Raw genomic sequence first — 19,575 nt, forward strand, 5'->3', positions numbered from 1 at the left:
ACCCAGGGATCCCTGGGTTATGATTTTTAGCTCATAACATTGTCATTGTGGCCCACTTCCATTTAGTCTTCAATTACTTATTATTTTTAACAATAAGCACTCAAATCTGCCACCCTGAACAAGAGCTGAGGTCTTGAGGACCATAACCCACATCTAATCCCAACTTTTTCCTTCTCTTACATTGCTAAAAAATAAGTTTATTGCATATAGATATAAAGGGTATGTATGCCTTTGTTTTTAACTTTATAAAAAATATTTTACTGAATTTGATCTGACTTCTTAAATTTAATATTATGTTGCTAAGATTCATCCATATTTTGTCATTATAGCTCATTTGTTTTGACTATGGCATACTACTAGGCATGACGATTACACTATTTACTCATGCTCTTCCTCAACCCTCCTCTCCCCTTCTGGCCTTTGGGTGGCTTCCAGGTATTTGCTCTTGTGGATAGTGGTGCTGAAAGCATTTATTTGGTTGTCTTCTTTGGTCTATTTGCAAGAGTTTCTCTAGGAAGACATAAAATTTTGGGGGAGGAGCTTCTGGGACATAAGGCAAATAACAAGGAGAGAACCACCAGAATTGTCCAGAGCGGTTGCATCAAATAATACTATTAACAAAGCACAAGATTCTCGGGATGCACACATTCAGCCTTTAGTATTGTCATATATTTTAGTTTTTGCCAGTCAAATAGATTAAAAATTGTGTTTTGTTATTAATTCAGTGGTTTACTTCTCTGTCATTAGTCATGTTGAACATCTTGTCATAGGTTTATTGGCTAGCTGTGGTACCTTTTTGTCTTTTTCTCTTGGGTTATCAGAAGAGGCAAACAGGACAGACGATAAAATTCCATGATGAATACTGTGGGAAAGTAATGAGACTAAGGGGTTAGACTGTGATTCACAGGTATCGTACATAGGTTTTCTGTAAAGGTAGCATGTGCAGAGACCCTGAACAAAGTAAAGTAGCACATCTTCTAAAGGTCAAGGAGAAGGACATTTAAAACAGGGAACAGCAAGTATAAAGGCTCTGGAGTTGGGGACAAGCCTTTTACAGTGACAAAAGAAGAAAGCTTTATAGTACAGTAAGAAATGAAGTTTAGGAGAGCAGAGTAACCACATTATAATGGAATGTCTAGGTCTGTAGTCTGCAAACTGTGACCCATGGGGCCAAATTCAGCCCATAATAGGAGCTAAGAGTGATTTTATATTTTAAAAGGTTGTGTTTGGGGAATGGGGGATGAAGTGCCACAGAGCTCTTAGAATATTTGCCATCTGAGTTTCTGTAGGAAAAGTAGATTGTGGGAAAAAAAAGAAAAGTAGATTGTGGTGGGGGTTTTTGTTTGTTTTTTGGAGTAATCTGAACAATGGTGTGATGTGATATTCATGTGTATCTAAAAGGTTGTGGTAGGGTTTGGTATAGCAGAAGTTAGCCAGTTAGAGCCCGTTGGAGTAATCCTAGTAGGAAATTATAGCTTGGACTAGGGAAAAAATTAGGTTGGTAAGAAGTGATTGGGTTATGGGTGTGTTTTTAAAGGTGGTGCCATTAGGAATTGCTGTGGAGTTGAGTTGGCTAGATCTAAACATAAAGATCGGAGAGTTTTTCTCATTTTCAGTTTTAAAAGGAATAAATATAAACCCACTATGTTAAAATCTGTACGTATATAAAATAAATTTCCATTATGTTTCCATCCGCCTTCCCACTCTTCAGAGGTATCCACTATTAAAAATGTGCAGTGTCCTTTCTGACACATTGTACTTTCAGAGAAGTACTAACAATGTTCTAGAACCTGTGTTTTTCACTTAATATTCATATTCTGTGTTGAATATACAAAGTTTATTCTTTTAAGGTTATGTATTTGTGTATATATATATATGTACATATGTACGAATACGAATACATATATTTATAGCTATATATACACCATAATTATTTTATGGAGGAGTATTTTAAGTTCCTGTTAGTCTTCTGTAAATAGAAAAAAGCTGCAGTGTGCATGTGTTAAATTTTAAATTTTGTTTCTAGGTCTCATGCTGTTGCATGTGTCAATCAGTTTATCATCAGTAGGACTCAAGCTCTGATGTTGCACATTGATTCTTTTATTGAGGTAAGATTTGTCTCCCTCCCCCCCACCCCCTTTGCTTTTAGGAAAGTTAGATGTTAAATTATTTCTGGTAGTATTAAAATTGGATATAGTGTAGACTTTGTGACTTTTGTTGACTTATATTAAAACATTTTCCTTCTGTTAAACTTTTTAATGTACAATACAAACATTGATTATGGTATGTGGGTGTTTAATATCTTGACTAGATATTTTTTTATTTGAATATACTATTCAAATTCCAAATATAAACTGAATCTCCCAGTTCACTTTAGTATTTGAAATATAAAACATCAGTGAGTCTGAATAATCTTAACAAAGAATCTGAAGGCACAGACTAAACCATTGTAGAATTAGAGGTGTCAGGAAAAAATTGACTCTTAAATCTCAGCAAGTGTTTCTGAAGACCCTTTTATACCTTATACTTTATACCTAAAAGCAGAAAGACAACGTAAGCATGTTTTTCTTGCCATAAACCCTAAGCAGTAGAATTCTTCAGAGCTACTACTACCTGGTAACAGCAATCGTAAACAGGTTGGTTTTGTTGTTGTTGTTGTTGTTGTTTAAGATTTTATTTATTCATGAGAGACACAGAGAGGCAGAGCCATAGGCAGAGGGAGAGCAGGCTCTATGCAGGGAGCCTGATGTGGGACTCGGATCACAGGACCCCGGGGTCACGCCCTGAGCTTAAGGCAGACGCTCAACCACTGAGCCACCCAGGCGTCCTGTGAACAAGTCATTAAAATTCTCTAAGCACTTCACTTATATTTTCATTAAATGAAAGTCTATTCCTTCAGCTTTTTTTTTTCTTTTAAGACTTATCTATTTATTTATTTTTAGAGAGCCAGCTTGGGTTGGAGGAGGGGGCAAGAATCTCAAGCAAACTTCCTCTGAGTGTGGAGCCCAATGTAGGGCTTGATCTTACACCCATGAGATGATGACATGAGCCAGAATCAATAGTCTCACTGACTAAGCCATCCTATGCACACACTCCCCACTCCCCAGCCCCAGTTCTTCTTAAAAATTTTGGAGGCCATCCTGCTAGTATTCTTGTTGGGACAATTAAGAGAAAAGGGGGGGATGCTGTCATAATTTTTCCTCAAAACTTAAATTGACCAGCTTCTTTCTGAGCATTTCTTACTGGTAGACTAGGAGTAGTAGCCATAAAGATCCTCTAGCCATTTAAAAGTTGAAACTAAAACATGAGTCTTCAGTGTATATTTACTGAGTCATACTCTGAATCAGACACTGTGCTTGGTGCTAGGGATACATAAATTTTATGCCTACACTTTGATGTAGAGGGTAGTGGATAATGTTAGAGGTCTTAGAATAAGACTACCTGAGTTCAAATAAAGCTCAGCCCTACAGCCGTTAACCTTGGGCACATAATTTAACTGATGTTTTCAGTTTCATCATCTGTATAATGAGGCTAATAATAGATCTACCTCTTGGATTGTTAAAAAGATATTTGCTGTAACTAAATTAGAACAATGCCTGCTACAGAATAAGCAAGTGTACAGGTTAGCTACAGCTATTATTATTTTTAGAATTCGTAATTTTAGTAGTAGCTCTTCTTAGTATTTCACAGCTTAAAAAGGGAACAAGGATAGATATACCAAAATCTTACACAGAAATATAATTTAGAATAAAAGAAATAAAATTCTCTTCTGAAAGCTTTTGCATTCCACATGAACTTTAGCACTTAGCAAGTGGAGCAGAAACGTTTACCAACATTTTAAAATATTCCCATTGGTGTTAAATACCATGTTAACACTTCTTTGCTTCTTGGTAATCCTTAAAGATTTGAGCAGTTTTCCATCCTATAGGAGGAGCAAACCTCCAGACACATCGTAGGCCCTCAACCCATTTGCTAAATGAATCGTTTATTTCTTTAATTATTTTTTTTTCCTCAGGGGCAAATATTAAGTCTGCTGAGTCTGACAATATTGAATGAAAAGTGTATTGGTTACTAACAGTGGCTAAGACCTACCTTGGCAAAGATAGATATTGTACTTAAGACAAAGACATCAGATTAAATAAAGAATGTGCATATAAAACATGATTTAAAAAGGAAGTACAGAGTGTCAGATGCAGAGGCAGGACTTGGGGAAGTGAAGTTTTTAAAATTTTGCCACAATACTTCACATGCTGTCACATTTGATACTTGAATTTCTCCATTGTCTTACCTCCCTTGTAATAAGATTTCAGGTTCATCTATTTGGAGATGGTCTGTGATTTTTGAGATGGGACACATTGGATTTTTCCTATCTTTTTAATGATCTTTTTACTACTTTGAAGTCTGTGCAGTTAAAGAAAAATTCAGAAATGAGAGGGGGAAGGCTGTTTTTTCTTCTCACATGTCCATTTTGCAACCCGTACAAAAGACAACTTGTTCTCCTAGTGGAGGCTAGTTGGTACAGTGAAATGAGTGTGGACCTAAAATTCCATGAAAACCATATTCAGATTCCCCCTGCCTAGCAAGTTACATAACTTCTAAACTTACTTTATCTGTAAAATTGAATAATAATGTCTTGAAGATGAAATGAAATAGCCTGTTGTTTATTCAGGCTTTTTTTCCCCATAACCTTGGTGACAAGCTTGTTAAGAACAGCTTGAGACCAGTGGCTGCTTTTGCTGTTTCCTCAGTAGTTGACTTGGTGATGAGCAGCAGTTTGGGGTTAAGGCTATTTCTCCATTGTTGATGCTTCTTAAGAACTTACACCTGTTACTACCTTAAGACTCAGGATTGGTAGAAATAATCTCTTGACAGTTCCTCTGAAGGAAAATCAAATTGTGTCTTAAAGATTATCCTCTGGGTGAGCTAGATGAATGCCCCGTGTCCTAATGACACTATTTTATTCTCACAAACTAAAAGTTATCTTAAAACACAGCCAATCATTGTTTCCAAAAGAATGGCGTTAGATCATTTTATCAAAATCACAGTTTCTGGCAATTACCATCCTACATTTAATTGTTTTTACAACTTAATATTGCAGTTCAGTTGATTCAGTCTTTATTTGTACCTTATCTTAGAGTTTCTTTAAATGTTACTTACAGATGACTGGTTGTTATGTATAAACCTTTCTAATATACTGGATGCTTAACTAGAAAACAATGTTTCTTATGCAATAGAATCTCTTTGCTTTGGCTGGTGATGAAGAACCAGAGGTACGGAAAAATGTGTGCCGGGCACTTGTGATGTTGCTTGAAGTTCGAATGGATCGCCTGCTTCCTCACATGCATAACATAGTTGAGGTAATACAGGGGACTTAAAAGCTCATTCCTCCTTTTTCCCCCCCAAGAAAAATCTTGGGAACAAAATGTATAATGTTAGATTTATTTAAGACATTTGTCGGCAGATAACTGAAAAACACTTCATAATGGTCTTAAAAATATGGTGACTTTCATGAGATTAAAGAGGTTTATAAAGAGGGAAATTTACTTAAAGGAAAAGAGCTGTTAACCAGAAGAACACAAAATAATTTAAATATTTCTATGTTAATTAGATATGTGTTAGACCAAATGATCACTAAAACTGTTAAATTAAGTGGCACATTCTTATGTCTTTAGAGTTTGGAATTAAAGTTAAGTGTTTGCTTTCCATCCATTGCTGGTAATATTGATCTGACCCACTTAACGATTTATGGTAAAAGTGAAATTTCTGAGACGAAAATACATAATTGTTATAGTTAGTTCCAGCAAACCATTTAGATATTAAAAGACTGTTTCAGTCCCTCTGCAATTAAAATAATTTTACTAGGAAATTCTGAGTATACGTTGATCAAGAGTTAACCATATTTAAAGGAAGTAATACATAGTAACAAAATAAAATTATTATTAGAACAAAACTTGTTTGGACAATAGTCCTGCTAGAATCAAATTGTATGACCTAATTTTTATATTACTGGCTATAGTTGTACATTAGTATATAGCTTGCAAGTGTATTAAATAATATGGTGGTGTTGTTTTTTTTTTTAAGATTTTATTTATGAGAGAGAGAGCACGAGCAGGGTGAGAGGCAGAGGGAGAAGCAGGCTCCCCACTAAGCAGGGAGCCCAATGTGGGGCTTGATCCTGGGACTCGGGATCATGACCTGAGCTGAAGGGAGACACTTAACCAACTGAGCCACCCAGGAGCCCCTAAATAATAAGGTGTAGATCCTTTTTTCACTTTGAGAGATTTATATGGTATGCAGAAGGAAGATCTTTTTTTAAAGAATGGGGTCTGACACTTGTAAGAAAAAGGCCAGCATCTACAGTGTACAGCAACTCCTTTTCCAAAACCTAAGGAAAGATCATTGTAGAGGTAAAGATAGGCAGCAGGATTAGGTGGGAATAAGTGATGAACCTGTTCTCCCTGAAGTGCTTAGAAGAATCAGGTTGAGTTGGTTGAAAGTTCAGTGCAAGTTGGAGCTAACCAGAAAGTTTTAGCATTTGCTGGGGTCGAGTCACAGCTGGGAGCCTAACTTACAGGGCCACAGTTAGTTAGCAATACTCAGCTAGGTAGTAGGACACCGCGTGGAATGTAATAGCGGCTGGCCTATCACGACTGTTGCGTTGCCACATTTTGCCACATGAGATGGCAAATTTTTAATCAGGCAAAGGATAAATACAAAGACTTCATGCAACACTTGACCTCATTTCCAGGCTTGGGTACATTGGAAAAACATATGTGTGCCTTTGATTAGATTTATTTGTTTTAACACAAAGTTTGTTTTTGTTTTGTTTTTTTTTAAGAGGGGTAGGCGCTGCCTTTGGGTAAATTTAAGATCAGTTATTCCTACAATTAAGAGTGAATTTGGTTTGGCGTGTTGGAAACTACAGTTGCACTAGGAAATGTCCCTACTTCCTTCTAAATATTAAAAAATTTACTTTTGTATTTGTATAGTATATCACTTTACATATGTGAAAATATATACAAGAGACAGCTTGAGTTATGTTATTAAAAGATTCTTCATTTTAAAGAAAGATATAATGGAGTTTTTTATTTTGATCTTTCTAAGAAGACAATTTTTAATTAATACAGGTTTAAAATCTCAAGGGTTTCATAAAATACACCTGTATAGAAGCAGATACACCTTTCGTGATTTGAACACTTTTCATTAGGCAGCATTCTAAAGTGGTGGTTAAGTTTGGCTGCATTTTAGAGTTGACTCGGAAACTTTTTGAAAAATCCAAACCCTGGGTTGAGAATCACTGTAAAGTTAAGGCAGTAGCAGAGGACCTTTAACTTGCTAAAAAAATAATTAGGTTTATTTTAGTTTTATAACTTAAATTGATTAACATTAATTCTTTGTTTTCAGTACATGCTACAGAGGACACAAGATCAAGATGAAAATGTGGCTTTAGAAGCTTGTGAATTCTGGCTCACTTTGGCTGAGCAACCCATATGCAAAGATGTACTTGTCAGGCATCTTCCTAAGTAAGTGTTCCTTCTTTTGCATGGTACCTTGTTCTTAAAATTAACAGTAATTGCTCATTTTTACATTTTTTAGATGACATTCTTCTGCCATCAGGGAATGAAGTTCTAAAAAGTCAGACTTAATTTTACTTGGCATAACTTGGTTATAACTAAAGAGATTTTTCAGGAAGCCATTGTTTTTTGTTTTCGGTGTTTTTTTTTTTTTTTAACTACAGATGGTTTATTCTAAATCATAATTTTGGATAATTCATGGCACAGTTCTTTTTTAATTATTTCAATTTGACTGGACTCTGATGGGGTTTTTTTTTCCCCCTCAAAAACTGATTTTCCAATAGTTATAGATGTTTTCTAGTTTTTTTTATTAGCCTGTTATTAAGCCCATTTGTAATGCTGTTACATCGGGTTTTAAAAAATACTTTTTTCCAATTTTATTGAGATATAATTGACATAAAACATTGTGTTGGTTTTAGGTGTACAACATAATGATTTGATACATATATTAAAATTACTTCTAAAAGTAATGCTTACTTTTTTCTTTTTAAAATAAATACAGCCTCGTAGAAAAACATTAAAATTGGAAATTTTCAGGAGTACCCAGGTGGCTCAGTTGTTTCAGTGTCTGCTTTTAGCTCACTCAGGTCATGACCCTGGGATTGAGCCCCATGGCAGCCTGTTGAGTGGGCAGTCTGCTTCTCCCTCTGTCCCCACTGTGCTCTCTCTCAAATAAATAAAATCTTTAAAAAATAATAATAATAATTTTCACCACCCTGAGTGATCAGTATGAGTAGTTTTGATATGTTGTCTTTGATTTTTTTTTTCTGTGTTAGTGCCATACACCAAATACCATTTATTCAGAGTATTGGGGATGGAATTAAATGTAATAGTCTGTAAAAAGTACTTCATGTGGTGTCTAGCTGTATTTAGTGCTTAAAATTTTGATTATACTATTTTTTTTATTCTTTTCAGTTCTGTTTTATGCAATTTCCTCTGTATCATCATTTTTTAAATTTTGAGTACTTTTCCCTCATGGTGTGCATACTATGTATGTATATTAATTGACTCTTCTGTTATTGAATATTTAAATTGTTTGCCCTTTTTTTAAATCATAAATAATGGTCGAGTCAGCATCTTTCTTTGTCCATAAGTGGTTACTTCTTTCAGGTAGAAATCTCATTAGAGAGGAAGAAAGAGAAAGACAGTGGGGAAGGGCAGAGGGAGAGGGAGAGACTCTGAGGCTGACTTCATGGCCAGCGTGGAGCCTGACCCGGGGCTCAACCTCACAACCCTGAGACCATGACCACCCAGGTGCCCCTCAGGTAGAAAGCTTTACAAGTGAATTTTACCAAGGTCATAGGGGCATAAATACTTCAAATTGTTGTGTGGTAAAGTCAGCACCAGTGTCCCAGCCTATTGCATGCAGTCTTAGCCATCTGGATGAGCAAAAACCAAAGCCGCTTGTTTAGTTTGTTACAATATTGGTGGGGTCACATTTTTTCAGATGTTTACATTGCTTGGATGATCTCATTTTCATGTCCATAAAGTTCTTTTTCAGTAAATCTTTTTTCCACCCAGAAAGCAGCAGTTGCTTCTCTATTTTGTTCTACTCTCTGGAGTTTATTTGGGAATAAAGTGCCAGGTGTTGTGCTAAATGGATTTTCTCTCTTTAGGAAATCCATATATTAATTTTTTCTCCCTAACTTATGCCACTTTTATAATATGCTGGATATCTATCTACAAGAGAACACAGCAGTGGAGAGGGAGAAGCAGGCTTGCCCATCAAGCAGGGAGCCCAATGCAGGGCTCGACCCCAGGACCCTGGGATCATGCATGACCTGAGCTAAGGGCAGCCGCTTAACTGACTGAGCCATCCAGGCACCCCTATATGCTGGATTCTTACTATAGGACTGTATGACTCTAAAAGTCATATAAACATTGATTCACATAAACTGAAGAAATTCTGTTAATTTAAACCCAAGCTATAACATTAGGAAGTACTTGATAATTTGCAATTTTAGCTTCATGCTCCTACTCGGTCATTACACTAATAAAACCTAAATATCTTTAAAGCAAGCAAGAACTTGGTAGCAGGTTATAAGAGCAGAACTCAATCATTTTGCTGTGCTAATTATTGCTGACATTAAATAACCCAAGTCCGTGATAACTGGCTTTTATTTATATGTCTTCCAAACCATTGGTTTGGGATCCATTTTTATATTAAACAAGGCTTTCATTTTTCATTTGAATAATATATTTTGAGAACTGGAGAATATCAGCATTGATCTGATGCTAAGATAGAAAATATAATAAAAGATACTAGTTTTTCTTAGTATTGTTAACTAGACTCGTTTTTATTATGAGCAAAAACTATTTGCTTAGGAGTAAAAATTGTATATGTAGTGAGAACTATCTTATTAGTGTGAACTCACATACAAAGCACCAAAGTGACAAGGGATGATGGTAAGTTCTTTTATCTGGGGGCACCTCGGTGGCACAGCAGTTGAGTGTCTGCCTTCGGCTCAGGGCACAATCCTGGCGTCCCAGCATTGGGCTCCCTGCAGGGAGCCTGCTTGCTTCTCCCTCTGCCTGTGTCTCTGCCTCTCTCTGTCTCATAAATAAATGAATAAAATCTTTTTAAAAAAAATTTTTTTTTACTTGTTTCTGGGCTCTTGGGTCTTTTCTTTGTTTTCTTTCTTTTTTAGCCACTATTATCTTTTGATTATTAAATATTTAATCATATATATTTTCCTATCTGGTAGAGCAAGTCTTCATTTCTTTTTTTATCCCAGTTATTTTGGCTTTTCCTCACCTTTATTCTTATGCAATAGTATCTCCTGACACTGTTAAATGGATTAATCCACATAAAATAAGTAACCTAATGCCTAGTCCATATTTTAGGTCTCAGGATACATTCATGGTTGCAGTTAACATTATTGCCTTCCCATGATGTTGCATTAAAAATTCTCTTCCTGTTGGGACTCCTACCTGGCTCATTTGGTAAAACATGCGACTCTTGATCTCAGGGTTGTGATTTCAAGCCCCATGTTGGGGATTGAGCTTTTATTTATTTATTTATTTTTAAAGATTTATCTATTTATTCATGAGAGGCACACAGAGAGAGGCAGGGACACAGGCAGAGGGAGAAGCAGGCTCCATGCAGGGAGCCCACCGTGAGACTCGATCCCAGGACTCCAGGATCACACCCTGGGCTGAAGGTGGCGCTAAACCGCTGAGCCACCCGGGCTGCCCTAGAGCTTACTTTTAAAAAGAAAGGGAAAAAATTTCTCTCTTTTTTTTTCCCATTGGTTACATGAGGCAATTAGACCTAAAAATAATAAACTGCCATACAAGATTGGAATTCATCAGACATGTGGCACATTGCCACATGGTCAGAGTTAATTTCCATATCTCAGTTTCCAGCTTCATTTTCTTGACCAGCTTAGCATTCCCTTATTTCCTGCACATTTTTTCGTTCTTTCTTTCTCTGGCACAGACATCATAATCCACAGGTCAACTCTACTGACCATAAACTTCCAGCTACCCTGCATCTCCCCTGCTCTGCTCTAAAAACTGTCTTTGCTTCTTGTCTTGTGTTTTTGGGAAAATTACACCACCAGGAGAATTGATGGCTATAGAAATCCATGGTTTTTACTGTCAGGTGGACTCTTCACGCTGCCAACTTTTCTTTTTTCAGATCCTCTTTTATCTTCCATTCACTAGAGCAACTGTTCAAACCTTCATTGTTCTTCTGAATTCTCTTCTTTCATCCTGAGCACTTCTGCTTTATAGGGAAAATAAATGACCCTTCATCTTGCCCCACAACTTAAAGATAGATTTTCACGTGGGTTGTCTTCACCTAACCAGTCTTTCTCCTGATGGTCTTGGATAGCATAATCTTTTCTTCAGGGACCTCACTCTATCAAATATAGATACATTCTCTCTTTGAACGTGATCTTTCACTTCTTTCTCCATAACTTTACCATTTTTTCCATCTTAAAAGGAATAAAGGGTGAGGCGCCTGGGTGGCTCAGTGTTGAGCGTCTGCCTTTGTCTCAGGGTATGACCCCGGGGTCCCGGAATCAAGTCTCACATCAGGCTCCCTGCATGGAGCCTGCTTCTCCCTCTGCCTGTGTCTCTGCTTCTCTCCCTGTGTCTCTTGTGAATAAATAAAATAAAAATCTTAAAAGGGGGGGGGCTCACTGTCTTTACAGTCTGCCATCTGTCCTCCCTATTTCCCCAAAGTTCCAACGATGATTTTTTCTTTAAAGATTTTAGGTAGGTATTCATGAGAAACAGGCAGAGGGAGAAGCAGGCTCCCTGCGGGGAGGCCGACACAGGACTCGATCTCAGGATCCTGGGGCCACTCCCTGAGCTGAAGGCAGATGCTCAACTGCTGAGCCACCCAGGCGTCCCAAAGATGAATGATTTTTTTTATTGGTGATGGAAATGAATCTGACTCAGCTGCAAAATGCCTATAGCTTATGAAACTGGGTTTTATTATAAATTTTATATAGTCGTGTTATATTAGCTATAATGTTAAATTACTATTAATCTGTATTTTAGAATTTAGAAGGACTTTAAACATAAAAGTGTCGCTGTCCCCCCTCCCCCCCTTTTTTTATGTATATATCTCTAGGGAATTTTAAACCCCACTGCTTTCTTTTCCCTATTACTATTCCTTTAGTTAACAAGGGTTTATAATATTCTCTCCTTGATGACAGAGTTGTACTCACAGTTGGTATTGCACATATATTTATTTAATTGACATTAAAGGATTTAACTCTTTGAATAAAGCCTCTACAAAGGCCTAACACATGAATGTAGAGAGTGAGCGTTTCTTATGTCTGGTATGGGGGAAGAAAATTATTTTTGGTGTTAGGCCAGCCTGATTTTGAATTCTGACTTTCCCATTATTTAAAATTAATGACCTTGTGAAAATAATGTAACCTCTCTAAGCATTAGTTGACTCCTCTGTAAAATGGTGATCATAATACCTTTCTCAATAGGTTTTCAGGGAAGTGCTTATTAATAAGCCCACTGCTGGTGGTCATGAGTATAAACTTCTTTTGTCTATTCACACTTCGCAAGCCACCACGAACAGTGAAAGGTAGAATTCAGAAGCCAGAGAACTGTGGACTTTTTTTGTTTGTTTTTTAAGATTTTATTTATTTTGATAGACAGAGCGCATGTGAGCACATATGTACCCTCGGAGGCAGGGTAGGAGCGTGGGAGAGAAAAGAATCCCAAGCATACTCAGGTTGAGCACTGAGCACAGAGGTGTACGTGGACTTGATCTCCTGGCCCTGAGATCATAAACTGAGCCTGAACCAAAAATTGGACGTTCAACTGACTGAGCCACCCAAGCGTCCCTAGAACTGTGAACTTTTTAAATGCTTCCCAAGTGTTTTCGTAACTTTTTATCCCCAGTAGACTCTTAAGTGTGTGACGAGCCAGTGAGAAAGGAAATCATCAAAACTTAAGAAACTAGTCAGGGGCAGCCCTGGTGGCGCAGCGGTTTAGCGCCGCCTTCGGCCCAGGACGTGTGATCCTGGAGACCCAGGATCGAGTCCCACATCGGGCTCCCTGCATGGAGCCTGCTTCTCCCTCTGCCTGTGTCTCTGCCTCTCTCTGTGTGTCTTCCATGAATAAATAAATAAAATCTTTAAAAAAGAAAATAAAAAGAAACTAGTCAAAGTTTAAAATTCTCATAGCTACAAAAGGAATTGAAGTTAGTATTTTGACCTTTTCTTACATAAACTGGTAAATTTTTTTAACTATCCCAGATACCTGGGATCCCACGTTTACAGACATCTTGATTGTGTCTTAATCACTACATTAATACTTCAGATTGGATATGATATCCCAATTTCAATAATTTTTTATTGGAAATGTAAGTTCTTCATTTCTTAATACATTAAAATTTCCTATGTTCTTTATTGAAGACTATAATAACCTTTGTTGATAAAGCTCTTTCATTTTTGCATTATTATTTAGGATAAATTACTTTAGACCTAATATATTTTACATTTTAAACACTATCATCTCTCATTAAAAGGAGTGCAAATACTGAATGTAGGCTCATTGTAAAAATGTCACAATATTTTGAAATACATGATTAATTTTATCCCTTTTTCGCCTATTCAGTTCTCTCTCCAAAAATACTTTTTTTTTTTTTTTTTGTATTTTTTGTATATCATTCCTATATAGTCTGTTTATACAAGTAATGACATGGGTAATCTCATGTTTAACTCCAATTGAACCGTGCTATATGTGTTTCATTTTTAACCTATTTCTAACGAAGCCCTAAATGATGGATATTCATATTGTTTCCAGTTTTGTTACTTCATCAAGGAACATTATTAATCTTTAAGAATTGGGAATGTGTGTTAGCATATTCAGGATAAATTCTTAGAGGAGAAATTGTAAGTTTTTTGCTACTGGTTTTATTTCTAAGTGTTGACAAGCTACTAAGATTCCATCCAGTAGATCCCATGCATGAGCATGTAAAAGGCCTCAGGTTTGTATTAGGAATACTCATCATTTGGGAAGGGCAGACATTATATGGTATGGTCTGAGACCAGATTAGCAGTGGTGGTTGTCTCTTTGGTGTTAGTAGTATACGTAAGGTCACTAAGACTTTTTTTTTTTTTTTTTTTTAATTTTTATTTATTTATGATAGTCAGAAAGAGAGACAGAGAGGCAGAGACACAGGCAGAGGGAGAAGCAGGCTCCATGCACCGGGAGCCCGATGTGGGATTCGATCCCGGGTCTCCAGGATCGCGCCCTGGGCCAAAGGCAGGCGCCAAAGCGCTGCGCCACCCAGGGATCCCTCACTAAGACTTTTTAATAATTCTTAGGAGATCTTTATATATTTCATGGTTTTATTTCTTTATAGATTGATTCCTGTATTAGTGAATGGCATGAAGTACTCAGATATAGATATTATCCTACTTAAGGTAAGGAAACTATTTTCTGGTGAATAGGCAAGGTTGTTTTTTAGACTTTAGAGAATCTTTGAATTTGACTAAGAATATTCATTTAAAATAGACCCTGTGTAAGTAAGGTTTTTATTTATATATATATATGTGTGTATGTGTGTGTGTGTGTGTGTGTGTGTGTGTATATGTGTATAAAATATGCTAAAGAGTTCAAAGATAGGAGTACACAATGAATTTGGGTGCTAGTGTATTCTAACTTCATTGGAACCAGCTGGTGACACTGGCAGAGTTAGCATCAATTTCCTGTTGATTCAAATTATTTATAGTTTATTTTAAAATTTATTAAATATAGTCTGAATTTTATTCAGGTACTCTGGGTTATACTAGCTGATGGGAGGCCATATAACACAGTTAAAAGGCCTGATACCTACCATGAGTTACAGAATAGTTTCTTCTCCTCTTAATAAAGAACTGTTTTCTGCAGAGGGGAGTGGTTCTTAATGAAGAGGTGTATATACCTTCATCTGCATGGCATCATCTCTCAGTATTCTGATTCTTTTATTCACGTATATATTATTATAACATTTTAATACCATCAAAACTTTTCTTTAAAAAAAAACAAAACACAACAGGGTGATGTTGAAGAAGATGAAACAATTCCTGATAGCGAACAGGATATAAGGCCACGTTTTCATCGATCAAGGACAGTGGCTCAGCAGCATGATGAAGATGGAATTGAAGAGGAAGATGATGATGACGATGAAATTGATGATGATGATACAATTTCTGACTGGAATCTAAGTAAGTCAAAAGGAAAAATACGGTTGCCCGCTTTATTGAGAGCTAACTCATATATCATGTAGTACCCTCGTGAAACGGCACAAATCAGTAGTTTTTCATATATTCATAGTTACACAACCATCACCACAATAAAATTTGGAACATTTCATCACCTTAGGAAGAAACCCTGTTTTTATTAGTAGTCACTCCCCATTTTCTTCCAATCCCTCAGCCCAAAGCAACTACCAATACCTGTTCTGTCTCTCTGGATTTGCCTATTCTGGACATTGCCTGTACATGGAGTCCTTCAATATGTGGTCCTTCATGACTCTGTTGTTTCACTTAGCAGGTTTTCAGTGTTTGTTCAGGTTACGGTATATATCAATATTTCATTTCTTTGTAGTGTGGAAAAATTATCCATTATATGGGTATCCCACATGTTATTTATCTGTTCATCAGTTGGTGAACAATTTGTTTCTCTCTTTTGGCTGTTGTGAGTGATGATGCTTTGAACATTTATGTAACGTTTGTGTGTGGACATAGGTTTCACTTCTCTTGGAGATAAAACAGGAGTAGGATATGATAAGTCTTGGTTTAAACTTTTGAGGAACTGTTTAGGCTGTTTTCCAAAGTGGCCCCACCATTTACGTTCTTACGACACTGTCTTAGGGTTCCAGTTTCTCCATATGCCTGCCAACTTCTATTATCTTATTATAGCAGTTCTAGTAGATACGATTATCTTTTTGTGGTTTTGGTTTGCATTTTCCTGGTGGACCTGTTCTTATATTTAATGTTCATTCTATTGCTTAAAGAATTCTTACCTCAAACTGCCATTTCTCAAAAGGCCATACATTTTATTTGGCATTATGAAACAGGAACACTGGACACAGGCTACCCCTGTTTTCTTAACATAAACTTATTTTTCATGATAATTTGCATGAGTGTTAGTTGATCATCAAGGATAAATCTAAAATAACATAAATTGTTTTGTCATACTCAAAAGCTTTTAGAAATGTCTTGTTTTCAACCTTAGCTGCAAATCGTATCTGTTGAACTGGCATTCTAGGCCACAGTCTAATGAGATGAGGAACTGAGACGCATGTTTTGTTTTTGTTTGTGTGCTGATTTTTAAAGCTTTGCTGCTCTATTTAGGGTTTCTCAACCTTCAACAGTTGACCTTTTGCTACATAATTCTATGTTGTGGTGGCTGTCATGTACATTGTAGGATGTTGAGCAGCACCCATGACTCTATAGTAGATGCCAGCAGCACCACACACACACAGACACACACAAACACACACAGTTGTGACAACCAGCAGTGTTTTCAGACATGGCCTGTTGTCCCCTGGGAAACAGAATTCCCCTAGTTAACTGATAAAGCAGTTAGGGACATGAATCATCAGGCCGGACTGTGTAATTCATTTGGTTAAACGTTAATTCCTCTTGCCCCTTTAGTTTCCTGTAACAGTTCCTTAGAGTGCCCAGTGTGCCCAGCACTAAGCCAAGGACTTGGCATGCACCTCCCGTTTAATCTTTACAACAGCCTTAGGTTGGTAAGGAAGCTGCAGAAAGAGAAACTTGCCCAAGGTTGGTTACCATGGCTAGTACTAATGGCACACTTAACTTTGGATTCCAGCTCTCTCAAAGTAAGAGAGCCCTAGGTCTTCACTGCTATCACAGATCACAGAGCCAGCCCCCTGTTATCTGCAGACAGTGGGTACCTGAAATCACACACAGTACCAAACCCTGTATGTATGGTTTTTTCTTACACATACATACCTATGATAAAATTTAATGTATAAACTAGGTACCGTAAGAGATTAACAATAACTAATAATAAAGTAGAGCAATTGAACATACCATAATAAACATTATGTAATGTCTCTCAGGATTTCTTCCTGTGCGACATTCACCCTTCTTGTGATGCCATGAGATGATAAATGTCTGCATGATGAGCTGGGGGTGGGGTATGAGATAGACATGATGAGAACATTAGGCTACTATTAGCCTTCGGGTGGTGTATCAGGAGGATCATCCGCTTCCAGACTGCACTTAACCAAAGGTAACTAAAGCCATCAAAAGCAAAACTGCGCTGTGTGGGGCTACTGGACCTTCTCCCAGGGTGTCCCTACTTTGAGGCTGGAGACAGGATGGGTTAAGATTACAGTACAGGGAGCGCCTGGACGGCCCCGTGGTTTAGTGTCTGCCTTGGGCTCAGGTCATGATCCTGTGGTCCTGGGATCAAGCCTCTCGTCATTGGGCTCCCTGCTGGGCGGGGAGTCTGCTTCTCCCTCTGCCTCTCCCCTCCCCTCCTGCTCTGTCTCTCTCTCTCAAATAGATCTTTTTTTAAAAAAAGATTATAACATAGTTAACTTTACACAAGCTATAACATATGTTGAATTGGGGAAGGGAACTACTTCTTCACATCCCATTTTTATATCCTTCCAGAAGTTTTTCCAAGAACATGCAGGGAAAAAAAAAAAAACCCTTGTTTTTATTTTATTGGAGAAAAGACTGACTTTCTAGAGATTAAATGTACTTATTGGTTGTTTTCCATATATCATGTAACTCATTTCTGTATTAGTACATAAAGATTTCTTTCTCTTGGGGATCCCTGGGTGGCGCAGCGGTTTAGCACCTGCCTTTGGCCCAGGGCACGATCCTGGAGACCCGGGATCAAATCCCACATCGGGCTCCCGGTGCATGGAGCCTGCTTCTCCCTCTGCCTGTGTCTCTGCCTCTCTCTCTCTCTCTCTCTCTCTGTGTGTGACTATCATAAATAAATTAATTTTTTAAAAATTTAAAAAATTTTAAAAAAAGATTTCTTTCTCTTTTGTGGCGATGTAATACTCATTTGTATGGATTTACCGTGCAGTACAACAAAGACCCTTCTTGAGTAAGGTGTCACTTCTAGTTTAACAGCCTTTTTTCAAAAAGGATTTTTTTTAATATGAATTTTAATACTGTGTAACAATTCATGACCAACTATTTAGTATGTCTAAGCACATTGGGGAAAATTTTTATACTTACCTATATTTTTGGTTTTAATTTTTTTTTTTTTTTTTTTTTTTTTTTAATTAAATGCAATCTGAATTGATACCTAGTTCCATGGCTAATAGGTTCCTTTGTCTGGAAAGAATGTTTTCTGGCATATTTTATGCTTCACATGTTGGTGACTTGGTGAGATTTATTTGCTTAACCTCCTCCTGAATCATTATGTATTTGATCCTGAATGATCTACCACTAAGAAATATTAAGTAGAAATAATAAATGTACACATTTTACTGCAGATTTGTAGAATTGGACATCATATTGTAGAAGCATGAAATTGAGTGGAACAGTATTTGTTTCGGTTTTTCTGGATAGATAAATCCTGTGTGGCAGTCATATACAGAGTAGAAGATCTTCGTAATTAGTTTGCTAATTCTTGGTCATAAAAAAGTATTTCTTGTTAATAGAGACAGACTACCTGCTATTTAATTATTTTAAACTTTAGATGTATGATTAAGGCGGTTACACATATAATAAATACTCATGATAATAGAGTTTAATGTAATATTCCTGAATTAAATGTTTCTTTAGGAAAATGTTCTGCTGCTGCCCTAGACGTTCTTGCAAATGTGTATCGTGATGAGCTTTTGCCACATATTTTGCCCCTTTTGAAAGAGTTGCTTTTTCATCACGAATGGGTTGTTAAAGAATCCGGCATCTTGGTTTTAGGAGCAATTGCTGAAGGTAAGTCTTAAGTCAAAATTAAACTGTGAACTCCTTGATGGACCCTAATGTAGATGGGCCGCTTTGAGGAGTAGTTATTCTGATAAGCAAAGACCATTCAGTTTGGAATTCACATACTTTTTTTGCTCTCTTGGTGTTGCTGATGTGAAATAAAGGACACCATGATCTACACTAACCTTAAAAAAAGATGTTTGAATCCAAAAGCTATCTTAGGATAAGCTTTTACCTTCAACCAGTTAACTCTTATTAAACAGCTATAGGCTTAACTTATAACCCCTCCCAGATATTTTACAAATGCTCCTGTTACAATAAAGGGAACAGAATGAGAGGACTGATGTCAGAAGCATCCCCATTGCTAGAAAAATAATTTTCTCCCTTGCTAAGTATAAAAGCCAGGTAGGAGAGTCTCATCATCCTCTATAGAGGGTTAATGTGTCTCGACTGTTAGGCTTGTATATACAAGAAATCGAAGTATTTGGTAGGTACTTTTGAAAGCCATTATTTGTGTAACAGATGTAAAGTGAACTTTCTCAACCCTACTAGAAGATACTTAGGAGCAATTAGCTTTTTTTGTTTTTTGTTTTTTGTTTTTTAACTTGGAG

General features: G+C 36.9%; 1 protein-coding gene across 3 annotated transcripts in view; it reads left to right on the forward strand.

The window, feature by feature from the left end:
- TNPO1 (transportin 1) overlaps window positions 1-19,575 on the forward strand; it is a 96,117-nt gene that overhangs the window by 56,492 nt on the left and 20,050 nt on the right. For all 3 annotated transcript variants that reach the window (XM_041765831.1, XM_041765832.1, XM_041765833.1), the window contains 6 exons: window positions 2,027-2,108; window positions 5,235-5,357; window positions 7,405-7,523; window positions 14,416-14,476; window positions 15,091-15,259; window positions 18,821-18,973. In XM_041765831.1, the coding sequence (XP_041621765.1) occupies window positions 2,027-2,108; window positions 5,235-5,357; window positions 7,405-7,523; window positions 14,416-14,476; window positions 15,091-15,259; window positions 18,821-18,973 (707 nt within the window). The remainder of the gene's footprint in view (window positions 1-2,026; window positions 2,109-5,234; window positions 5,358-7,404; window positions 7,524-14,415; window positions 14,477-15,090; window positions 15,260-18,820; window positions 18,974-19,575) is intronic.

This window comes from Vulpes lagopus, chromosome 8, assembly GCF_018345385.1.
Source record: "Vulpes lagopus strain Blue_001 chromosome 8, ASM1834538v1, whole genome shotgun sequence".
Classification (NCBI taxonomy): domain Eukaryota; kingdom Metazoa; phylum Chordata; class Mammalia; order Carnivora; family Canidae; genus Vulpes; species Vulpes lagopus.